Genomic DNA, 23,337 nt, shown 5'->3' with positions numbered 1-23,337 from the left:
CTGCCTTTTAGGGATTCATTTCCTTGGGGAAAAGAAAGGAATCCTTGGGACCACGAGCCCAGGGTGCCCAGAGCTCAGGGACACTGCTGTGACAGGACATGCAGGGGCTGCCTTTGGCACCAGGCTCGGGAACGAGGCCCCAGCCCTGCCCCAAATCCAGCCGGGACGGGCAGGGCAGCCCCAGCCCGCACCTCCAGCCCTCCCCGGGCGCCCCAGGAGCTGAGGAAAACAAAACGCAAGAAACCCCACAGTTAGCAAACGACAAGACCATTGTTTCTCACAGCTGGGAACGGTGTGATGCCACTGGAACAGACTGCATATTCCCAAGGAACACACGGACACAGCCTCCACACCCCGCTCATCCTTCTGGGAACGCCACACTCAGCTCGGGTTGCTTTTCTCGTTTAAAGGCTTCTGCTCTTTGTAAGAGTTGTTCTCTTTCTCTTTGTTGTTTCTTTTTTTAAAATTTATTTATTATTATTATTATTTTTAAATTATTTTAATTCCTGAATATTTTTTTTGTTCTGTTTTTGTTTCTCAAATCTGAACTAGCGCTACACCTTCCACATCCAAACTATGTTGAAGCTTTTATTATTTCAATACTATGACAAAAAACACGGTTCACACTAAAATAGTCACGCACCCACAGTGCACAAGCTTGCAGATCTAAAGTAGAATTGAAAAAAAAAAAAAAAGGAATAAAAAGGGAAAATAAAATAAAACTAAAAATTAAAAAAAAGGAAATAATACCCAAAACCCCAACAGGAGGAACATCTCTATACAATGGGCTGGTCTCTCCCTACACTCCTCTGCCTTCCTTCTGCTCAAAGCTCCTTTTCACCCCAAAATCTCGGTGTTGCTCCACGATTCCTGATGATAAATCCCATCAATCAGCTCTCCCACCCCAAAATCTCAGTATTCTCTTATGATTCCTGATGATAAATCCCATCAATCAGCTCTCCCACCCGAAAATCTCAGTGTTGCTCCACGATTCCTGATGATAAACCCCATTAATCAGCTCTCCCCTCCACAATTTAATCCAGGGGCTGCCTCAGCCCGTCCCCAGCTCTGCAGGACTCCCAGGGATGTCCCTGGCACAGAATTCCGGGGTTTGGGTCGTGCAGGGCACACCAGGGGATGGGATCCCCCAAGGGAAGGATCCCCCAGGATCACCCCGTGGGGCTGGACCTGCAGGAAGGGGCTGGAATCTGCCCAGCACCTTTGGGGAAAAAAGATCTTTACTTTTGGGTTTTTTCTTTTTACTTTTTAGAGTCAGAGGACATGGTAGTGACTGAAATTGGAATTTATTGAAAATGGTGTTTACTGAAATTGGGATTTTCTGAAATTGGCGTTTTCTGAAATTGGGGTTTACTGAAATTGGTGTTTTCTGAAATTGGTGTTTTCTGGAACTGGAATTTACTGAAATTGGGATTTTCTTAGATATTTTCTGAAATTGGTATTTTCCAAAACTGGAATTTGCTGAGATTGGACTTTACTGAAATTGCTGTTTTCTGAAATTGGGATTTACTGAATCTGGTGTTTTCCGAAACTGGAATTAGCTGAGACTGGAATTTACCGAAACTTGGTTTTTTCTGCCATGATCAGGAGGGATGGATTTGGTCACACACCTGAGCCCAGACCAGCCCACACTGCCCAAGCTCCCTTGTGCTCCTCAGAGCTCCGGGAGGGTCCCGTGAAGGAAAGGGGAGAATGTCCTAAAAAAGCAGAGATGATATTTCTCTTATGCAGTCAGGCCCAGGTCCAGCGAGGGACTTCAAACTAAATTTAAGCACAGAAGGATTTTCCCCAGCAATTCCCTCGGCCCATGCAGATTTGGGGATTGCTGGGTAAAGCCCTTGACTGGTGGCCAAGTGGTTTGAACACCCTCAACCCACCCCCCCCAAAAAAAACCAAACCCCAAACCCAACCCCAGCATCGCTTTTCTTCTTACTCCAGTAAGAAATAATAATAATAATAATAACAATAATAATAATAATAACAATAATTAAGAAAAGAGAAAAGGGGAAACGACTACTGTAAACATCCATGGTTTGAAAAATGTCTCCCTTTGCAAAGCAAGCATGCTGCTAACCCTAGTGTCTACAGGACTGGATTGACTGAAAAACCAAAAAAAAAAAAAAAAAGGAAAGAAAAAGAAGAAGAAGAAGAAGAAAAAAAAAGGCAGCTATTTTACACATCCATTTCAACACAACGAAAGTTTAAAAAATATCTTGTCAATTGTAAACACTGGAAAGAACCAAAGTTGGCAAACAAAAAAAGAAAAAAAAAAAAAAAAGAAATGAACGTAAAATTGAAAAAAGAAACGTAGAGTCTGAATACTGCAAATTGAAATACATCCCCCGAAGCTGCAATTTTGGCATTCTTCCTAAAAAAACAGATAATAATAAACCCCAAATAAAGGTCTAACGTGGCGAGCAGGATTCAGTCACAAAGAGCTCGAGACACTTTGCATACTGACCAGATACAAGGTGAACAGAAATTATAACTTATTTATGAGGCTTTACATAGTTCAAACTCGACTGAAAAGTATAAAAATAAATTGTGGACTTTGTTCTTTAAGCACCAGCCGTGCCCAGCAGCACAGTGGTTATCTCTGCTATACTAACAAAGGAAACAACAGGGTCTCTTTTCTTTTTTTTCTTTTTTTTTTTTTTGTCTTTTTTTTTTTTTTGGTGGGTTTTTTTTTTGGTTTTTTTTTTTTTTTTGTGTCTAGGACTACTTGATTTTGAGCTTCCCAACCGCATTGCAACCAGCATTGCAATGTCTGCTTGTCTGAATGTACACGGGGCCAGCTGAGCCCTGATTTGGTGACGGGTTTAACCCTGTTCTTAACGTGTTTTACTTTTTAAAAGCAAGTGCACAACGAATAGAACCTGTCTAGAAACCTCAAAGAAACAAACAAACAAACGAAAAAAAAACCAAACAGAAATCAAAACAAACAAACAAAAAAGCCAAAAAGAGGGGAAAAAAAAAAAAAAAGGAAAAATAAAGAGACATTCCCTCCCTCCCCCCATTTATGCATTTTTCTGGTTGGTTTGTTTTTCTTTCTTAAAAAAAGGCAACAGACACTAGAGGAATGAGATGGGTGTGTGGGTTGTGATTTCAATGCTCGGGTGAAGGTTTCTGCCGTCCCCTCTGCCGGTGCTGATCATGCTTTGCTCTCGTTCTCGTTTGTTTGTGTGGCTTCGTTGGGCACCGTCTTCACTTCTGCCGCGGGGCTCTTCCTGTCCTGCACGGAGCCTTTGTCCTCTGCGGGCGTTTTCCTGGGGAGAAGCACCACAAGGACACACTTTAGAGGCACAGAAACACGGGCTGGCCTGAGCTAGCCACGGGGGAAAGAGTGTTTGTCTGGGAACAAACGGCTTTGGGAGAGCAAAACCTGCATTTCCTGATGGGGGAATAAGGAAATCCGAGCTCAGCTCCCCCAGCCTGGTTCCTTTAGTTCTAGATTAAGAGGGTTTTTTGGCTTTTGCTGCCCTGGGTTGGCTCAGGGCTCAGAAACCTCACACAGCTGCAGAAGGATTTGGCTTTAGCACCCAAACTCCCTGACAATTTAGCAGCAATCCCATTTTTCTTCCTTTGTGTCTCCCTAGGGGAAACCAGTCCTGAAATCCCCAGGATGCTGGAGAAAGGGGGAACACGGAGGACGGGAATTGTGTCACAGACATTTTCACGAGCGTGAGGGAGGTGACAACTGCCAGCCCAGCCAGAGTCCAACACCTGCAGCACACCTGGGACCCCCCCCCCCCCAGCCCCCAGGTGCTGTTTCCTCTCTCCTGCCCAACTCAGGGTGCTCCCCCCTCCCTCAGCCAGGGTCAGACTGCTCCAACCTCCTGCCAGCTTGGGGACAACCGCAGAGGTCCCAATGCTGTCACCCTGCACGGGGCACTGCTGCTGCCCTGAGTGAGCCCTGACCTGCAGGAGATGGCATCTGGGGCTTGTGCTCGTGACCTGCAGCACCTCAGCACCCTGCACACCAAACTGGACAATTCCTGCTCTCCAGAGGACAACCCAGCACAGACAAAGCTGCCCAAAAGCCTGAACACCAAACACATTCCTGCTAAATCCCCTTTCCTCTGCCTCCCTGGCACAGCCTGCTCCTGCTCTCCTCCTGCCACCTTCCCAGCCGAGCCCCGTGGGCTCTCGGGTGAGTTAGCTGGCGGAAGGGAACAGCGAGGTTAGTCAAGAGAACACCCAACAGAGGACACGGCACGAGCACCAGGGCACGAGGGACACAGCACACAACCAACACAAGAGTAAAGGTGGCCGTACTCGGTCTTTGCGGGGGCAGAGCCCTCCGCAGCGGCGGCAGCAGCAGGCTCGGGGGCTTGCCCGCCAGCCCCGCTGGCAGCAGGAGGAGAAGCAGTGCCAAGAGCTGCAAAAACATCCTTTGCAAGGTCAATGTCTGGCGGCTTGAAGGTCCCTTCGTCCATTTTAAAGTCCTCGTTCTGCGAGGGGTTGGCGGCGCTGCCCGAGGCAGCCTCGCTCTTCGCGTTGCTCGGGTTCTTGGGGGTCTCTGCCGGGCTCTTCACCGTGCTGGGCTGCACGGGCTCCTTCTCGGGGCTCTTGGCCACCTCCTGCTTGGGCTCCGAGGGAGCTGCGGGGCTCGCGAGGCCAGCGGGGCTGGGGGCGGCCGCCTTGTTCCCGGCTTTGGCGGCGTCGGCGGCGCTGGGGCTGAGCACGGCCTGCCCCGGCAGGACACTTGAAGATAAATTATTGGCGGCCGGAGCAGAGCTGGGGGTGTCGCTGAGATCAACGAGAGGGGCCACTTTGGGGCTGGAGGAGGGCGGCGGTGACGACGCCGGGGCGCCGGCCGTGCCCTTGGCCGGGGTGGCCTGGCCGGGGCCCGCGGCGCTGGCGTCGGGAGCGGCCGCGGCCGGAGGGGCGATGCTGGAGGTCAGCGTGGTGGTCTCGCTGGTGGGGCTGTTCTGGGCAGTGGCAAAGGTCTCAGTGATAGTGTCAGAGTTAGTGGTGCCCGTGGTGACAGAAGGCAGCATGTCCTCCACGGTGGCCGCGGTGTCGGCGGGGTGCCTGCGAGGGGGACACGGGGACCAGAGAGAGAGAGAGAGAGAAAGAGAGAGAGAGAGAGACAATGAAGGCCCGAAACGACAGCAGGGACGGGGGCAGAGAGGGAGAGTGAGGACAGCACACACACGTGACATGGAGAGGGACTCAGGAGCAGAGATTGCAGAGGTCACACATGCAAAGGGAGCCAGGCTGGGATGGCTGAGGATCATCAGGAAGAGGAAAAATAAGCCAAGAGGACGTGACCTGCAGGAATGGCTTGTTCACGTGGAGTGTTTGGGCTGAGGCAAATGGGATCCTGTCAGCTTGCAGAGACTCTTCTCTCCTCACCTAAAACTCTCAGCCTCTGGGTCCTGAGCTCTCCAGGCAGCTCTCTGCCAGCTCCCTGAGCCTGCAGCCCCGTGCCACTGCCACCACCACAACACGGTCCCACTGCGGGACCCTGGCTGCAGCCCCTCACCCCGTCCTGTCCTGCTGCAGGTGTGTCTGCAGGCCTGCACAGCCCCACCAAACCGAACCCCCTTTTCTCGCACGCACACGAACGCAGCCTCAGGCCCGCTGAGCTCTCAGCTCTCTCTCAGAACGCTCAGCCTCGCTGGGACTCCACACCCAGGGCCCAGCTCCTGCGGAGGATCTCTCCCCACGGGTTCGGGCTCCACCCAGCACTGCTGGGGCAGGGCTCGCTGCCAGCTGGGGCTGGCTTTGCTCTGGATCCTTTGCAGTGGCCCTGGACAGCGCTGCACCTCCGCGCCGGACAGACCGGCAGAGCCTTCCAGGAAACACTGCTGCCTTCCCCTTTCCCTTCCAGCGCTGGGAACAGCGACCGCTGAAGCTTGAGAGGAGGCGCTTCCTCACTGGCACGTGCAGATTTTACCTTTCTTCCTCTCTTCCTGCCCTAACTGGTGTTCCTGAGGGATTAGGGCAGCTGAGGGCAATGCAGTGCCCCTGTGCTAGGGCAGCCTAAGGCCACATACTCTGGCTCTGTCAGCGGGGTGGTCTCGTTGGGCTCCGTGTGCTTCCCCCCATCGTGGTTGGGGGTCCTCTCCTCCTCCGTGCGCACCTCCACGATGGGCTCCTTGGACTCATCCTTCCTGTAACGAGGAATGGCATGGGCAGGGACGGCTCCTCCTGCAAAGACAGCCTGCAAACGGTGACACACGCACGGGAGACACAGCTCTGGGCTGGGGAGTGTCCCCTGGGCTCACTGCTCCTGCCAGGCACTGCCCACAGTGCACCGAGCTCCGGGTGACGTCCAGCACTGGGGGCTCCAGCACTGGGATATCCAGGATGTCCAGCACTGGGATCACTGGGGTGTCCAGCACTGGGATCACTGGGATGTCCAGCACTGGGATGTCCAGCACTGGGGTCACTGGGTCGTCCAGCACTGGGGTGTCCAGCACTGGGGTCACTGGGATGTCCAGCACTGGGGTCACTGGGATGTCCAGCACTGGGATGCCCAGCACTGGGGTCACTGGGATGTCCAGCACTGGGGTCACTGGGTCGTCCAGCACTGGGGTGTCCAGCACTGGGGTCACTGGGATGTCCAGCACTGGGGTCACTGGGATGTCCAGCCCTGGGGTGTCCAGCACTGGGGTCACCTATCTGAAGGCCACCAACAAGAACGAGACAACGCCACCAGAAGAACAACTCCCCGAACACCTCCCTGCCAGCACCAACAAACCCCCGGCCCCTCCCCAGAGAGGTGAGGGTCCCCCAGCCCCCGAGGCGGCTCCCCTGCCCTGAGGGGGAGGATTTGGGGGCCGTACTCACGAGAAGGCCGCCTTGCCCTCCTCCATGTCCTTGCCCTTGGCGCCGGGGCCGGATTTCCCGCACAGGTTGACGGCGATGCACATCAGCAGCCCACACTTGTTCAGGAAGTAGCAGGTGACATCCACGGCCACCAGCAGCGCCACGAAGACCACCACGAGGATGCCAATGATGGCAGCAGTGCCCAGGCCCGTGGTAGGGCTAGTGCTGGCTTCAGAGACCAAGGGAGAGAAGAAGAGAAGGCGCTGGGGTTAAAATCTGGGGGTTCAGGGCTCGGGTTTGGCCGTGCTGAAGTCGCTTTTTTGGGAAGCCCACCCTCTGTGCCAGCCCTGTGCCATCACCAGTGCTTTGTCCTGCAGACAACCTGCCTGAAAGGATGGACCTGACGGGGCTTTTCCCGTCCCTGTGGGGTAAAGCCCGGGAAGCAGACAGCAGAACGTCCTCCTGCTGTGCACACACCCAGCGGGGCTCCTGCTTCCCTCCTCCTCCTCCTCCTCCCCAAGAGGAAGGTCCAGCGTGGCTCTGGCACTGCCCAGGCCTGGCCCAAGGAGCAGGGGGAGCAGAGCCCAGGCTCTGCAGCAGGATTTTTCCTGGCGGGACACAGATCCCTGGGCGATGCTCAGAGCTGGTGAGCCCGAGGGGGTGAAACTGAGTTCGACCCTTCCCTGGAGCTCAGGTGAGACCCAGCTCTCCAGAATGTGCTCACGGCCACCCAGCCTCTCACCATCCCAGCCCCTGGGGCCCCAAAGCCTTGCAGAACCCCCCAGCAGAGCCCCTTTATCCCCCCAGCCCCACTGAGGTTGACCTGCGCAGGTGAGAAGAGCCTTCCCGGGGCTCCCGGCAGAGCCACACCCTCTGCCACGCATCTCTTTGCTCAGGAACAGGAGGCAGAGAGGCGGTGCTGCATCCTGTGACCCCCAGATGGATCAAGGAACGCAGATCCCAGCAGGAAAAGGACAGAGAAGCCACAGTGAGGCACCTGCCTGCCACTGGGATCACAAATCCAGCCCCTGGGCAGCAGGACACTGTCCCGCAGCCCAGCCCCTGCCAGCAAGCTGCACTACGACCTGACCATCACCCTCTGATGCCTGCAGGGATGAGGAGGACACGGATTTTTCCCTCTTCTGATGTGCCCAGGATGGTTTTGTGGATGATCCAGTCACTAAGTGTGCCCCTGCCCAGCTCCTGGAGCTGTGTCACCCCTCCCTGCCCACAGGGAAGGAGCCCAGGGGAGCATCCCAGCATCACACTGCCCGGGGTGCCTCCGGAGCCGGGAAAATTCCCCTCACACCAGAGCGCTGCTCTTCGCCTCCTCTCCCCAATCCCAGCTTTTCCAGGAGCTGCCACCCCCCAAATTCCTGCTCTGACCCCTCTGATCCCCCCAAAACCCCAGGGAGAGCCCTGAGCAGGGACAACCTCCCTCCCTGCCCTGCCCTGCCCCGGGAGGAGGAGGAGGATGGAGGGGGGAGAACCAGGGCACGCCTGCGGAGCAATGTCCCTGTTTTTGCGCTGTTCCGGGATTTCACACCTCTCACAATGGATCTGGGCCAAGGTAATTGCCTGCGATTCGGGTTTCTAGGCTTTCGAACCTCTTCCGTTAGTTGTGGTTTCATCAATCCCCATTCATGGCATGAACTGATATTCCAAACCTTCCAGGGACTGGCAGCAAGGACACATAAAACAAAAATCCTCCACGACCCCGTGAACGTGGGAGGCTCTTGGTGCTGCCTCTCTTCCCTTGTAAAGGAATTCTGCTGTTCCCGTAAAATGCAGCAACAGTGGAGACTGTTCTTTCCACAGGCTGTCCCATCTGATTAAATTAAATTGCTCTCCAAATACTTTCGTTCCCTCCATCCTGTAGCTGGATTTATGTTGTATTTAATGGAACTAATATTTAGACAGCCCTAAAGGGTTTGCTGGGGCCTGAAACAGCTCTGTGTACAAGAGGAAAAGTATAAATAAATGGGCTGTGGAGCAGCTGCTCACACTGTGTGCATGAAATAAATGTAATAAATCGGTGCTGGACACTTCTGACCTGATCCACATCCAACCCTTCCATTAATCCCCTTTTGCCACTCTCAGGGCTAAGAGGAATAACACTTCCACCGGTTAAATGAGGAAACACAAACCATTAAAGAACTTCTGGAGTCCTTAATTCTAAAGAAGTGAAGAATTTATTAATTACAAATTACGTTGTTTGTTTGTTTGTTTTTTTCCAATGGAAAATGAGCTTCCTGCGAGGCTGGCTTTTGGAATCCCCCTCGTGTCACAGTGCACAGTAAAATCACCCAGCAGTTTTGGCTCCTGTACCAAAACTGCCCTGCCAGAGAGAGCTCAGCTCTGTCTTCCTAGAGGGGTCTCAGCTAGACAATGTCCAGGCACAGGCAGACAGACAAAAAAAGGGATGGAGAGAAGCAGCTGGGACCCCAGGCATCTCAAAGGTCCTACAGGATTTGGCAAAAGAGAGAAGAAGGGACGAAACAAATTTAAAAAAACCCCATTCTGTGCAGGCAGGAGAACAGCTCCGAGCTCTCAGGGGATGCTGCACCTGCACACAGGCAGGAATTCCCTCCGCGCGAGGTTTTTACAGAGCTGTTCCCTCAGGCACTGCCCAGCTCCCCGTGGGGACAGGGACCCTCCTGTGCCGGTGTCCCCAGCCCTGCCGGCGACACCGACCCACATTTCAGCACATGGGATCTCAAATTCATGTCACCTGGGGGTGAGCACACACCAGGCTGGGAGCTGTGCCCGGGCCAGGCACTGGGGGTTCGCAGAAGTGGGAATTGGGACCTCTGTGCTCTGCTCCTTCAAGCCCTGCTGCTCCCTGTGACCGACCGGGGAACGTCAGGGGATCATAAAACCCCGGAACGGTCTGGAAGGGGCCTTAAATCCCACCCATTCCACCCCTGCCATGTCCAGGGACACCTCCCACTGTCCCAGGCTGCTCCAAGCCCTGTCCAGCGTGGCTTTGGGCACTTCAGGGATCCAGGGGCAGCTCTGGGAATTCCATCCCAGCCCCTCCCCACTTTCACAAGGAAGAATTCCTTCCCAAGAAGCCATTCCCCCTTCCCTGTGCCTTCACCCGTTGGAAATATTCCCTCTCCACTCCTCCTGCCAGCTCCTCCAGGTCCTGCAAGGGGCAGTGAGGTCACCTCAAAGCTTCTCCTCTCCTGGCCGAGCACAGAGACACCAAAATCCTCTTTCCTGGAGGAAATCACACCCCTGCCCCAAGTGCCCACCCCGCTCCAGCAGCTCCAAGAGTCAGGAGAAGTTGTTTTTAAAACCTTTTAGAGATGAAACCTTCTTTTCACCCCCCAGAACCTTGGAGGTGCAGACACCTGCAGCTGCTCCTGGCGGAGCTGGACGTTCCCAAACCTCCCTGCCCACGGGAACAGCCGAACAGTGCCCTGACAAACATCTCCTGAACAAACTGGGGGAATCCTGCCAGGCTCTGGGAGCTGTTGGGATGAAAATCCCAGCGCTGGAGCATCTTCTGCTTCCAGATCTGCATCTCTGCCTCCTTTCTGAGCTGGCTTTTCTAAGAACTCTCTTTGAATTTTATTTTACTTACATCGAGGCCTGGGACCTTGAACACGAGACCTCAAGGGTCTGACAGATCTCTGGTGTCTGGTGTGTTACAAACCTGCACAAATCTGTGCTAAAAACCCGGTTATGCTCCTGATTTTAACCAAGAGAAAGCAGCAGAAAGCTTTCTATATTCCAGGCTGGCTGGGTTCCTGACCGCTGATGAGTTTGGGATTAATTTCAGCCACATTAATGATGTCTCAGCTCTTGCCACAGAGAATCCCCCCCTGCCCTAAACCCTCTCCTGGGACAGACACCCCCCCACAGGTGCTGCCCTCTCCCCACACCACCCCAAGTCCTGGAGATAATTCTAATCACTGTGATTTTGGTGAGGAAAACCTCTCAGCCTCTGTGGATAAGGGGAAACCCACAAAAAGCTGAGCCCAGCTCTACAACCAACTCAGTGAATCGAGTGAGAGGGGAAACCACACCAGGGTTTAGTAGCAGGATTATTTCTGCCGCACTTCAGCAAAACTCCAAAGCTCTAACAAAGTGCCTGCAACACTGGAAATGAGGGGGTTTTGTTAAAAAAAAAATAAAGAGAGAGAAATCCACAGGCTTTTTGCGTGTGACACCTGCCCCAAGTTTTCATTTCCAGTCCAGACAGAAGATTCACAACTCATAAAGAACGAGGTCTGAGCAAACACAGCAGAGCAGAGAGGGCAGAGATAGACACGAGATGGGGCAGGACTTTTCTTGTCCCTGTGAGGATTCTGTCAGGAAGAAGAACCCCAGCCCAGCTGAGAGGGTTTGACACATTCTGGACAGACAATTCAAGGATTTTAAAATCTCCTGATTTTAGGAGAGCATCGGAGAGGACGGATTTCCTATTCCAATGGATTTCCCGTCCCAATGGATCTCCTATCCCAATGGATCTCCTATCCCAATGGATTTCCTATCCCAAAGGATTTCCTATTCCAATGGATTTTCTGTCACAAAGAATTTATTGGGGTTGTTATATCAAGCTTTTTGTGATTATTTTTTTTTTGATGTGGGTTTTTGTTTCTTTTTTGGGGGGATTTTTTTTTTCTTTTTTAAAGAAGCAAAGCAGAAATCACCTGGATTTTGCCCAAAGGAATTCCCAGGATTTGCTACCAAAGATGGCTCGACAGCCCCAGTTTAGAGCACGGATTAATCCTGCCACACGCGCACACGGTTAACCCGGAGTGTTACTAAGGATCAGTAATGACAATAATTCTGCTGCTCAGGTAACTGCAGCCAAGCTAAGATCTCCTGTTAGAACAGCAAGCACAGGGACCTCCCTGTGGCACCACAGCCGTGGAAATCCAGGGAGGGTTAGAGAAGCACTGGAAATCCACGTGTCCACGGTGGAATCTGCACACCAGGGAGGGACAAGGACAAGCAGCGGAGCCCCCGGTGTGATCGCAGCTGACGTTTATGGTCAGAGCAGCAGGGCAGCAAAAACCTTCCAGGCATTTGAATCCACATGCAAAAAGCCCCCCCAGAGACGTCTGGGCAATCGGCAGGACGGTCTCTGACAAATCTTCTCTTGCTTTTTTACAGTCTCTGGGTTTGGGGGTGTGGACCGGGCCTCCTTTTGCACAAGATCAGCACCAGATGATGTGCAGAGAAATCAGTCAAAAGCAGGATCTTAAAGGCTTTCAACATTGCACCTTCCTTTGATGAAAACAGCAAGCAAACAACACCAAAAAAAAAAAAATCTTTCTTTACATCCATTTAAAAGGGCAAATTCATTACAAGTAACAAAAAAAAAAATTGTTGAAGAGAAAAAAAAAAAACTTGGCTTAAACCTTTCTTTTTCCTTGTTACAAAATACTGACTCTTTCAAATTAAACATTTTTTTAAAGTGTTCTGTGTTTGTTTCTTTTTTTTTTTTTTTTTCCTCTGAACTGACACGATCCTCTGAAGCAAAGTTATCTCCTTTCACACCTTGGTGGGACCCAGGCCTTCCCAAGCAAATATTGCTTTATTTGACTCTTTTGTTTTGTTTTGTTTTGCTTAAGTTTCTAACAGAGCAAGAGCAGAGTCACTGCAGAGAGAAGCAATGAGACAAAGGAGGACGACGCTGATGGACTTCCCAAGGTCGCTGCAGGTGCCAGACAATGGTTCCCAGGAGGGGGGAATGTGGTTGTTTTAAAAACAAATTTGGTGCATGTGGCAAGCGTGGATGTTCCCCGTGAGATCCAAGGTGACCATGGATGACAGACATAGGAAAGGAATTGGGGGGGGGGAGGGAAAAGGGAGAGGGCAGGGAAAGAAAGGAAGAGAGGAAGGAAAAAAAAAAAAAAGAAAGAAAAAGAGAAAGAGAGAGAGAGAGAAAGAGAGAGAAAAATAGATAAAAAAAATTAGGTCATAAATCCAGAAAACGTAAGAATCAAAGGTTTCTTTAATCTCGTAAATTAAAATGGCTCAGGGCTCAAGGAGCAGCACATTCAGCACAAGAAGGGGCAGAAGCTCAGCAAAGCCCAAAGCTGCAGAGCAGGGGACGAGGCAGGGTCCAAGGGTGGGGGTTTGCAAGCAAATGAGATTAAAAATGATGGGACAGAAGGGGCTCAGCGAGAGACAGGGAAATGGTGACTGGAGCTGGAGAGCACAACGCTGCCTTCAACGGGGAAAAAAGGAAAACAAGAACAGCTTTGGTGCAGCAGAGAATCCACCTGCCTGCCCCAGCCCTTCCCCACAGCCGGGGTAAACAATCCACATTATCCTCAAGGAGCACTGAGGAATCCTCTGACTCTGCCGTTCAGCCTCCCGGCTGCTTGGGAACCACCCCAGTGCCAGCGTGCCAATTATTATTAATATCATCATTACTGGAAATAACACCCTGATCCTTCCAGCCACTCTGCACAGGTGAGGGGAACAAAGCACTCCAGACAAGAAATGCACATTTTCCTGCAGGGAAACCCTGGTGACTGCTGCCAGGCACAGCAATGCCTGCTCCAGCTCTGCCTCTGAGTCCTGCCCAGCTCATTCTGAGACAAAAAACACACAGAAACGCCACGGGAACAACAAGGAAAGGAAAGGAACACACAGAGCCTCTTCCCTGCTGCAGACTGGCAATAAAACCCGTGGGGCTGCACAGCAGAGGGAAAACCAGCCTGGCCCTGGAATTATTTTCCTCAGTCGTTTCAGCCTGGGCACCAGGGAACACCTTGGAAGGCCAAAACGACAAAAAAAACCCAGGAGAGAAGAGTCACAGACCCAGCAACAACCACGCCACTGCACAAGGACACTGCACTGAGGACCAGCTGAATTCCAGCTCCCGGAACACACCCCAAATCTGCTCTTCCAAGTGCAACAGGATCCTCAGATCCCTCAGACCCCTGCTCCTCCTGCGCTTCACGCCAAGCTGAGCCAAGGACAACTTCAGAGAGGGCGGAGGAGTTTCACCTCTGGGAACAAACTGGGCTTTCCCTGCTTTTTAGAAGGTCACACGTGTTACATGGGTTGAAAAGGCTCAGAGCGAGGGTTAGAGGTGTTGAGGATGAGCATCACAGGGTGAGTTGTTTAGTGAGTTACCGAGGGTCCTCCCACCCGCGACTACGCCCTGGTCCAGCACCCCCAGGCTCTCCTTTGCCCCATCTCCCTCCTCCTCGCTGCCAGCCCCACTTTTCCAGCCCGAAGTCACCCATTTCCGTGCTCAGCACCGTGAGCTGCCTCAGCCACGGGGTCTGACTGTTCCCTGCAGCCAGGGATGGGCACAGGGGGCAGGGTAGGCTCTGAATTCTCGGGGAAGGACCGAAGGAAACTCTCTGGTTTTAACAGAAAACATGAGGCAGAATAAATCCCTTCAGGATGGGCCGGCAGCACCAACCCTGGCTGTGCAGGGCGGGTTTGACTCAGCGTCCCTGCCCTTAACTCCAATTTACAGCTGCTCCAGCAAAACCGCCCTCAGGTTTTGGGGTCTTTGTGTGGGTTTTGCCCCTCCTTTTTTTTTAAACTGTCCCCACGTGTAAAAGAAATCCTGACTGTCCTTTCAACAGCTTGCCACAAACTGCTCGATTCCAGTTTCCCAGCTGAGAGTTCTGCTTGGTTCTTGCAGCAAATTGTCCTTACCCCTCACTTTCTGAGCACACTAATAAGTACAGTCTGTCTTAAGAGCTTCCAGCAGCATCCTAAAGCTTTGGAGTTATTTTTCTTTTTTCCTCAAAGTTGAATCGCTGCTGCTCGAAAATTGCTGTCATTGGGTAATCTGAATGGAAAAACGCTCGGAGAGGGATTTTCACTCTCTGAGTTGGCCTTCTCTGCCAACTCCTCATGCCCTTCTTCCTCCAAAGACGGCCAAACAAGCAGGAAGGGAAATCTGCCCTGTGAAAAGCCGCCGATCTGAAGGATCTGTCTGAGCTCCACACGGGAACCCCACTGGTGCTCTCGGCAAGCTTTTCCCACCCCACACCGGGAGCCGCCATCCCCTGGGGAACAGCCAGGCAGGGATTGGCCAGGGGAGCGCTCCCACATCCCTGCCACGGGGATGCACAACAGCCATGCCCGCCGCCCTCAGCTCGGCACGGGAGGGGAACCGACCACGGGGGGCTTGAAGCAAGCGAGCTGCCGGGGTTACGGGGCACGTTAGGGGAGCCGTGGGGCGGTACGGGGCAGCAGCGCCCGCGGCGGGGCACACACGGGTACCTGGGATCACCGTGGGCTGCGCCGAGGTGCGGAAGGCGTAGTGGGCAGGCTTGGATTTGCCCTGCTGGTTCTCAGCCACCACGTAGACCTCGTAGTCGGCGTTCCAGTCCAGGGACTTGAGCATCACGTGGTCGCTGCCCGACGGCAGCCGGATCTCGGGCTTCCACTCCGAGGAGTGCTTCTGCAGGGGGGACAGGGGGGGCCTTCAGCCTCAGAACCTTCACATGTCGTTTAAAACCTTCCAAGGTTATGCTTAGGCTGATTTGCTTGACTGCTTTTAGTGGTTTGCTTGCTTTCAGTAATGTAAATCTGCGTGGCAATGACACGAGGTGGTGCAGAATAAACTTCCGTGTCCCGGCCGTGCCCCTTTGGCACGGGGAGGGACAGGGGATGTCTTCAGCTTTAAAACCTTTAAATGTCATTTAAAACATTCAAATGCCATTTAAAACCTTCAAATGTCATTTAAAACCTTCCAATGTTATGTTATCCAGCGGATACTGGAGGGAAATTCAGAGGAACCCCTTCACTCTTCTGGAATAACCATTTTTAGGAGAAAAAGGCAATCATTTTCCTGTGGCCTGCGTGATCTCCAGAGCTCCCTCCAAGCCCAGCTATTCTGGGATCCACTGAAACCACGAGCGGAGAGGGTGAGATGCCAAAGCAGCAGAAGAAACCCCCTCACTCCCTTCCTCTCAGTCTGCCCCAGCACTGAACTATTTCCAAAGCTGCAAGTTCTGTACCCCTCTGTCCTGCCAAAGTGCTCCTTCACATCAAACCCAAAATTCTCCTTCACATCAAACCCAAAATTCTCCCTCACATCAAACCCAAACCAGCTGAGTGACAGAGATTTCTCTGCTAAACCCTCCCAGAGCCCAGGGCAGCCCCACACTCACAGCTTTGTACTTGATCAGGTAGTGTCTGATGGGGGAGCCACCATCGTCCTGCTTGATGACGTTCACCTTGATGGAGTTCCCGTCTTCTCCTATGTGACCTTCCAGCTTGGGGGCACTGGGTTCCCCTGCAACAACGGGGCAGCCAGGGTTATTGGGGAACAAAAATAATAATAAAAAAAGGCATTATCAAGGAAAAAGCGCTCATAAAAGTCGGAATAAAACTTTATTATCGGTATTTATTATCTTTATTATCAGCTGACCCAGACACAGAGGGCACCGTGTGTCCGAGGTGAATATCTGCCACGTTTGCATTTGAAACACCAAAATTTCCATTTCTGCCTGTGCTGGGATGGAGTCAGAGTGAGAAAGATCCCCCAGGAAAATCCCAGAGCAAGGAGCAATTCCTCACTGCTGCAAATGCTGCTTTTGTTGTAAGAGCTGCTGTGGGATGGGATGTAAAGAGCACCTCTGGAAAGGACCTTGTGCCTCCCACACACACCCAGGTCTGCACTTTGAGTCCCTTTAGGGGTTTTAGAGTTGTTGCACCACTTAAATGAACGTGCAAATACCTCAGCAGAGGCCCAGAGCACATCCCCTCACTGCTGGGACTGGAGAGGAATTCAGAGAAACCCCTTCACTGCTCTGGAATAACCATTCTTAGGAGCAAAAGGCAATCATTTCCCCAAGTGCAGCCCAAATGTCCCTTCCTCCTGCAGGGCACAACTCCATCCCTGAACCCACCGCTCCCAAACTGCTTTTCCTGCCCAGCCCCTCAATCCCTCCAGGCCAGGATCCCAATCCCACCCTGCAGCTCTGCTACAAAAGCCAAATGCAGAGGGTGTGATTCCAGATGGACACCCCTGGATTTGTGCCCAGCTCCTCACGGACAGCACAGGCATTTCTCAGTGGCCAGAGGAAGGTTCACCTTCAGAAGGAATTTGAAGCCTTTTCCCCTCCCTCCTCCCTTTCAAAGGAACATGAGCACAGTTTTTGGGGAAATACCAATGGGAAAACTGCAAGACCCGGGCTGAAACTGTGATTTGAGATGAATTCCGTTTGGTTGTGCTGTTCCAAGAGGGGAATTCGATCCCACCCCGGGAGTGTGGGACACACACATTTGTGTTTAACAACACAGCAACTCCTCTGACGGCTGTAAAGAGGCAACAATCCCTTTCTCCAGGTTATGTCTTGCTTTTCCAAACCCTTTCCTCTGCCTTTATCCCCACTGCAAGGCTCCCACAGCCCCTGGAGGCTCCAGATGTGGATTCCACCCTGGGACAGCTGTCTCAGTGCACACTGACCATGAAAAGGTGACACGGGTGTGGATTAAAGCACAAATAAACAGGCAAAAACTTCACCCTCACCTGGGCATATTGAACACGCCAGTTAAACAAGCAGCGATATTGCTTTCCTCAATCCCAGAAGACAGGCACCACCACAAAGCCCCTGCTGTTGACTGGGGCAGGAGTCACCCTGCAGTAACTGTCCTGGCTGGTCCCCAAGAGCTGCCAGAGGGCAGATGCTGGTTCTGTCCCCTGTGCCCCACAGCAGCTCCAGGAGCAGCCCTGAGCCCCCCACCACCGGCAGAGCCCAGATCCTGCAGCTGGACACGACAGGAGCAGCATCTCCTCGGCCCTTCCCCGCTCCCCCAGCCTCAGGGATGATCAGGAATGAGCACAGAGATCTCCCGGCGCTGAGGGAACACTGCACTGACAGAGTCTGACCTTTCATCTAACACAGGCTGCAGGTTTTTTTTTTCTTCCCCCAGTGATTGAGCACCGAGACTAATAGGAACATCCTTTGAAAAGATGCTTATTCTTGATTTTAAATGTCAGAGATGCTGCTGTACTTCACACACAGCCATCCCCATGATTAATTGCCTGCTCTGCTGGAACTTTTCTTCCTTTTCTTCACTCTGAATTCCCTAATTTCTAGCTCCTGATTCACTCCTCCCTCCCCCAACAGTTTAAATTCATTCCTGCTTTGAGAAACGTTTCCCTTCAAAGAAAAGAACGCTCAAAAAAGTGCTGAAAACCGACAGGTGGAGCAGTGCAAGCCCTGGTGGAGCAGGGTTTTCTCTCCAGAAACACGGATTTATTTCATTTGTCTCAAGCAGGTGGATGCAATCCAGACACAGGGCTGTAAAATGAAAACTGGGTTAGTGTGTCAAACAGAGGAGGAAGAAGTTTAGTGGGAGAGGTTTAGTCCAGCAGAATCAGCAACCCTATAGTGAGTGAAGAGGTGAGTAGCTGGAGAGAGAAGGTGGTCAGCAGGAGCTCGGGGAAGGGGCTCATGCTCAGACATGCACGGGGGGCTGCAAAGCACAACAGCATCGGGGGTGCTCCATGCCAGGGCAGCTCCTGCTCACACGGGGCAGAAATCAGCCTGGCCACCCTGCCCAGAGCCTTTCCCAAACCGGGGAATCCTCCCAGGACCCCACAGAGCCCCGAGTTCCTCTGTTCAATCCCCAAATATCTGACTACAACGCTCCCTGTGCAGGAGGGATGCAGGACCTCGTGCTCCCAGTGACGATGCCGAGGGACTGAGGCTGAGCCGTGCCCAAACTTCCCCCCAGGACTCTCAGCAAAGGAGAGAAGGCCCCAGGCAGGAGCTTTACCTGGGAGAGGGGCTGTGCCAGGTGTATCCTTGGCTGTGCTGGGGATCCAGGACAGCCCATCCCCGCCAGGGGAGCCCAGCCGTCCCTCCCCTGGGCTCCACACGCACCCAGGGTGAGCCTGATCCAGGATTTCAGGACTTTTCTCCAGGCTGCCAAAGCCTGCATGGCTCCCCAGCCCTGCTGGGGGCAGGGGGGCTGAGGGCAGAGCTCTGAGCCATCACTTTTCCAATTTACTTCTCACCCACTCCCTGCTAAAGCATCGGCACACCAAACATCTGCTGCTGCAGGGAAGCAGGGAATGTTTCCTGGTGTCCTCAAAACCCTTTGGTTTCTACTCAGTGCTTCCTTGCCCTGCCACTGGTCTGCGGGGTTTCGGAAATTCTTGGTTTTGTTGCGTTTTTCAGAGGGTGCCACGAGCACCAGGAGCAACTTGAGGTTGGGCAGAAAGGAGAAAATGAAAGCTCAGCACTTTAAACTGAGCTTCAATCCTCGCCCAGCCGGCAGCAAGGAAAGGTCCTGCACCCTCCCTGTGCTCAGAGAGCAGGAGTGGGAAATTCTGCAGCAGAGGAAGGAGGAAAGGGCTGATTTCTGCAGCCTTGGAGCACCAGGTGAACGGGACTGGGAAGAGACACCAGGAGAGGCTCCAGCAGGGGCAAAACCAGGGAGGGAACAGGCTGGGGGGACACACGAGGGCAGCAAACACCGGCAGCAGGAGGAAGAACACAAACAGAACGTGCAGAAACGAGACAGCCACGTCTCCCATCCCCCTGGAGTTCCAGCGGGGAGGGCAGAGCCCGGGGACAGGGCCCTTCTGTGCATGCACTCATGTGGGAAGGTTACTGGTGTTAGTTTGGTTTTCCTGGCAAATCCCCGGCCTAAATCCTTCCCTGGGGGGGTGGCCCCGGACAAAAAGGTGATTCCAGAGCTCCTGGAGTGTAAATAAGAGCCAACTCCTCCCTGGTTCTCGCAGCTCCTCCTTTGGCTGGGGCAGCAGAAAAGCAGGAGCTCCCCTCCCTCCCCCCGGGACTGCGCACAGGGCGAAGGTGTGAAAATCGCAGGAATTGTTCTTCAGCGCCCCACGCCTGGCTGGAGGCTGATTCCACCTCCAGCACCTGCCAGGGTCAGTCATGGGCTCCTTGGTTTGCTCCTGGGAGCTGAGCTCTGGTCAAAGCCTTGCCAGGAGCGAGGGGCTCGGGCAGCAGAAGTGCAGCAGCACCCCTGGTGAGAACTGTGTGAGCTCCGAGCGCTGTGTGTGCTGCTCCACAGGATTTATATGCAGAACTTCATAGAGAGAGAGGATTTTAGAACAGCGTTTTGTACAGAGAGAGCATTTCGTAACACAGCTCTCGTTCCAGCTATGCTTCAGTTTTACTCACAATAAAAAGAAAATAATTTCTTAAATCAAATTGGGACACGCTCCAAGTAATCAGGCATCAGCGAGTTCGGGATTATTTTGTCCACTGTACAACTGAACCTGTACAGTGTGGATGTGTGCACGTATCTCGACATGAATGTGCATTTTACAGGGTCAAAATGCTGCTAAAGCAACAGGACAGAGGGTGCTCCCGGAATCCAGCCCTGATTTCCCATCGAATTCCAGTCTGCGGTTGGTTCCCTGAGAGGCAAAAGGATTTTGGCCTTTGCTGTTCACCCCAGAGGTTTTTTAGCACCTTCCCAGGACAGTTCCTTGCTGGGCTCTGAGGATGAAGAAGCAAATGACTGAGCCAGGCGATTTTTTGGGTTTTTTTTTTGTTTGTTTGTTTCCTGTTTTCCCTCCAAGTTTTTTCCAGCTCAAGGCAGAGACCTGAAGTCGAGTTCTTCCCATGCAGACAGTGACGAGCAACTCCTCCAAAAAGGCTCGGCGGGAAAGGAATTTTTGTTGGGTTTTTTTGTTGGTTTTTTTTTTTGGAATTTGGAGATCCCAGAGGGGAATCCTCACCCCAAAAATCTAGGCAACCAATCAGAACAAAGTGTTTTACCTTCTGTTCACCAGCGAGGACGACATCATCAGCACCATGCAAGCCACATGACAAATTCACATGATACGCACGCACATGAGTTTTGGTTGAAAGGAAAGTGGAGGAGGTCACATGGAAAATACAAAAAAATTAAAAAACTGATGTAAACAATGGGCAAGGGAAAAAAAATCAACAACAGAATTACAGAGTAAATAAAAAATAGGAGCAAAATTAAATTAGCCAGCATATATCAGAAACACCGGGGCGGGGGGGGGAACAGTAAAACCGCCTGGAAAATAAGAATATTAAACCACAGAAAGCACTGAGTTACGGCCTTGTGTTAGGCACAGCTGCGTCACTGCTTAGTCATACAAAGAACAAAAGGGACAAAAATCACTGGAGCGTGTGCCAGGAGTGCTGCAGGAATCCACAAAACTGCTGGGAAGAAAAAGGGAATATCGTTATCGCGAGGCAGCGGAGGAGAAAGGAGGGCAGACCTCGGCACCCCACGGCGGGGTGTGCTCCCTCCGCAGCACAGACGTGCTCCTGAACAACAGCTGCAAAGGGAAAATCCTGCTGCGGTGCCCAAGGAGAGTTCTCCCTCCGGGAGCCGTGGCTGGATTGGGGAGGGTGGGAGCCATGGGCAGTGACACCGAGGGGCTCTGCCAGCACAGGATCCATCACCAGCGGGGCCAGGGAGGGCAGCAGCTGCTGGGAGAGAGGGAGGAGTGCAGGGAGAGAGGCAGGGAATGAGGGGAACACCAGCTGCCAGCCCGGGGCAGAGCACTGAGCCCACATTCCCGTCCCAAATCACTCCACAAGTCGCGTCTCTCACGCTCGTGCCTCTGTCTCATCCTAATGAGGCTCCTCCACAGGGCTCCGGTGGTTCCCCGTTAATTTGATGTATAGAGAATTAAACCCTTAATCTTTTGGGCGCTTGTCTCTGACAAGACTGAGGACAGACCATTACGGGGGGGAAAAAACTGATGGCACAAAATGTAAAATCCATTTGTTCCAGCCAAGCTCTCAATCCATTCTCTTTAAACACAGAACTCCGGGCACTGTGAGGGGGGGAGGTTTAAGGGTTACTGAGGGATTGCCTGCAAGGAAAATCCGTGTCTTCTGGTCGGGGAGAAACATCTCCCCAGACTCCAGCCAGCCCGATATAACCTGAGATTTCAAACCAGGCAGGAGAGGCTGCCTGTCCTCCTGAGAGGAGCTTCAGGTAAAGATCAAGGGCAGAGTTAGCAGCATAAAGAGAATAAAATGGTTTGGGTTGGAAGGAACCATGAAGATTTTCCACTCCTAGGCAGGAGCATGTTCCACCAGACCAGGCTGCTCCAAGCCCCGTCCAACCTGAAAAAAAATCCCTTCTCAGGGGAGCTCAGCCACTGCAAGGCAAAACAGGTCCCAGAGTGGAGGGGGCTGCAAGAAAAACGTCAAAACTGGAACAGAACCGTTTCCTGGAGCAACCTCAGAGGGTTAAATCCAAGGAGAGACATTCCTAAACCTCCTCCATGCCTACAGACATCTCCCCCCACATGGCAGTGATCCCGCTGAGCCCAAACCCCAAAAAGGCAGGAAAGAGACCCCTGCAGCCTCATTAGGTTTCCATCCCCGCCCCCGGGGTGCACAGAGCTGCTCTCATTCCCTAATTGCTGCTGGTTTCACTCGCTGCAGCCCCGAGGTGAGGCCAGGGGAGAGCACAGATCATCCCCAGCAGCAGCAGTAATTAAATGATGCAGAGCTGGAGGAGCATCTGCCCCGTGCCAGTGCCCTTTCCGTGCTGCTGAATTTCTCATTTTCACAGGCGGCAGCACGGCCCAGCATACCAATGCGGGCTCCATTTGCATGAGCGCAGTGTACACACAAATAACAGCGCTGCTCCTGCTCACAGCCCCAGCTCCAGGGCAGGGGACTCACCCTCCTCCTCCTCCTCCTCCACACACAACCCCCAGGCCAACAGAACTGGGGGAAATGTTTATCATTAATTAGCTCTTAGAGGAGCTTTTCTGGCTAAAGATCTATTTTTTTTTTTTTTTTTTAAGAACAAACTGTTCTGTAAAACACGAACCCGACGTTTTCCGTCTCCAGACCCTGCCCTTGGCCCTCCCCAGCCCATCCTCCAAGGCTGGTGGGAATTCAAAACCCTCTGCAGCACCTGAGAGCATCAGGGATTGGGGTTTGGCACTTCAGAAATGGAAATTCCTGCACAAGGAACACGCTGGTTGTGGCCACTGGCAGACACAGGACATTTAGAGCCACGTGTAAGACCATGAAACATGCCAGTCATAAATGCATTATTAATTATAATTAATTAAAGATTCCTTTGACTGGCCATACTCTCCCTCCATCCCAAGGCCCAGGATCATCCCACACTTCATGCTTTTAGTGTTCTGCACTCAGAAAAGCATTTCTAACCCAGCTCAGGTGAACCCCTCAGTCACCTCGCACACTTTTTATCACTGCAAATCACAGGACGAGCATTTGGCTTTGCAGAGATCATTAGTTAGCCAAAACACACACATGCACCAGGTAAATCCAGATCTCCACTGACTGTTTTCTTCTCCCTTGACCACCCAACCAGCAAAGGGGTCTGAATTCAACTCCCCAACGCAGATATGGAGTTTTGTGGCAGCCTGAGGCCTCTTTTAAGGCAAGCAGGGCCCTGGGATCTCCCCTGCAGGATATTCTACCTCCTCATTTGCATTTTCTTCCAGCATCCAACATCCCTAATTTGAATAGCAACTGCATCTCCCTATATCCACTGCAAACAGGGCAAGGCAGGGCAGCCAGAGAATTATTCAATCCCTTTTGCAAAGGCAGCTTTAACACTAAAACGGGGGGAATGCAAAAGGAA

At 52.5% G+C, this 23,337-nt stretch overlaps 1 protein-coding gene across 10 annotated transcripts in view; it reads right to left on the bottom strand.

The window, feature by feature from the left end:
• Positions 1–444: 444 nt before the first annotated feature.
• The window catches only part of NCAM1 (neural cell adhesion molecule 1), an 83,195-nt gene continuing 60,302 nt past the window's right edge, over positions 445–23,337 (bottom strand). For 4 of the 10 annotated variants that reach the window (XM_066203509.1, XM_066203510.1, XM_066203511.1 and 1 more), the window contains 6 exons: positions 15,903–16,027; positions 15,010–15,190; positions 6,817–7,024; positions 6,021–6,137; positions 4,294–5,052; positions 445–3,284 (listed from right to left, as the gene is read on the bottom strand). In XM_066203509.1, coding sequence (XP_066059606.1) covers positions 3,170–3,284; positions 4,294–5,052; positions 6,021–6,137; positions 6,817–7,024; positions 15,010–15,190; positions 15,903–16,027 — 1,505 coding nt within the window. In that variant the 3' untranslated portion in view covers positions 445–3,169. Of the gene's footprint in view, positions 3,285–4,293; positions 5,053–6,020; positions 6,138–6,816; positions 7,025–10,925; positions 12,467–15,009; positions 15,191–15,902; positions 16,028–23,337 lie in introns of those variants that run through there. The other 6 variants (XM_066203513.1, XM_066203516.1, XM_066203517.1 and 3 more) reach the window with 2 other exon arrangements.

This window comes from Chamaea fasciata, unplaced genomic scaffold, assembly GCF_029207755.1.
Source record: "Chamaea fasciata isolate MVZ Bird 193981 ecotype frontalis unplaced genomic scaffold, bChaFas1.0.hap1 SCAF_24, whole genome shotgun sequence".
Taxonomy (NCBI): domain Eukaryota; kingdom Metazoa; phylum Chordata; class Aves; order Passeriformes; family Sylviidae; genus Chamaea; species Chamaea fasciata.
Note: the sequence above shows the minus strand (reverse complement) of the source record. Positions and strands in the feature narration are given on the sequence as shown.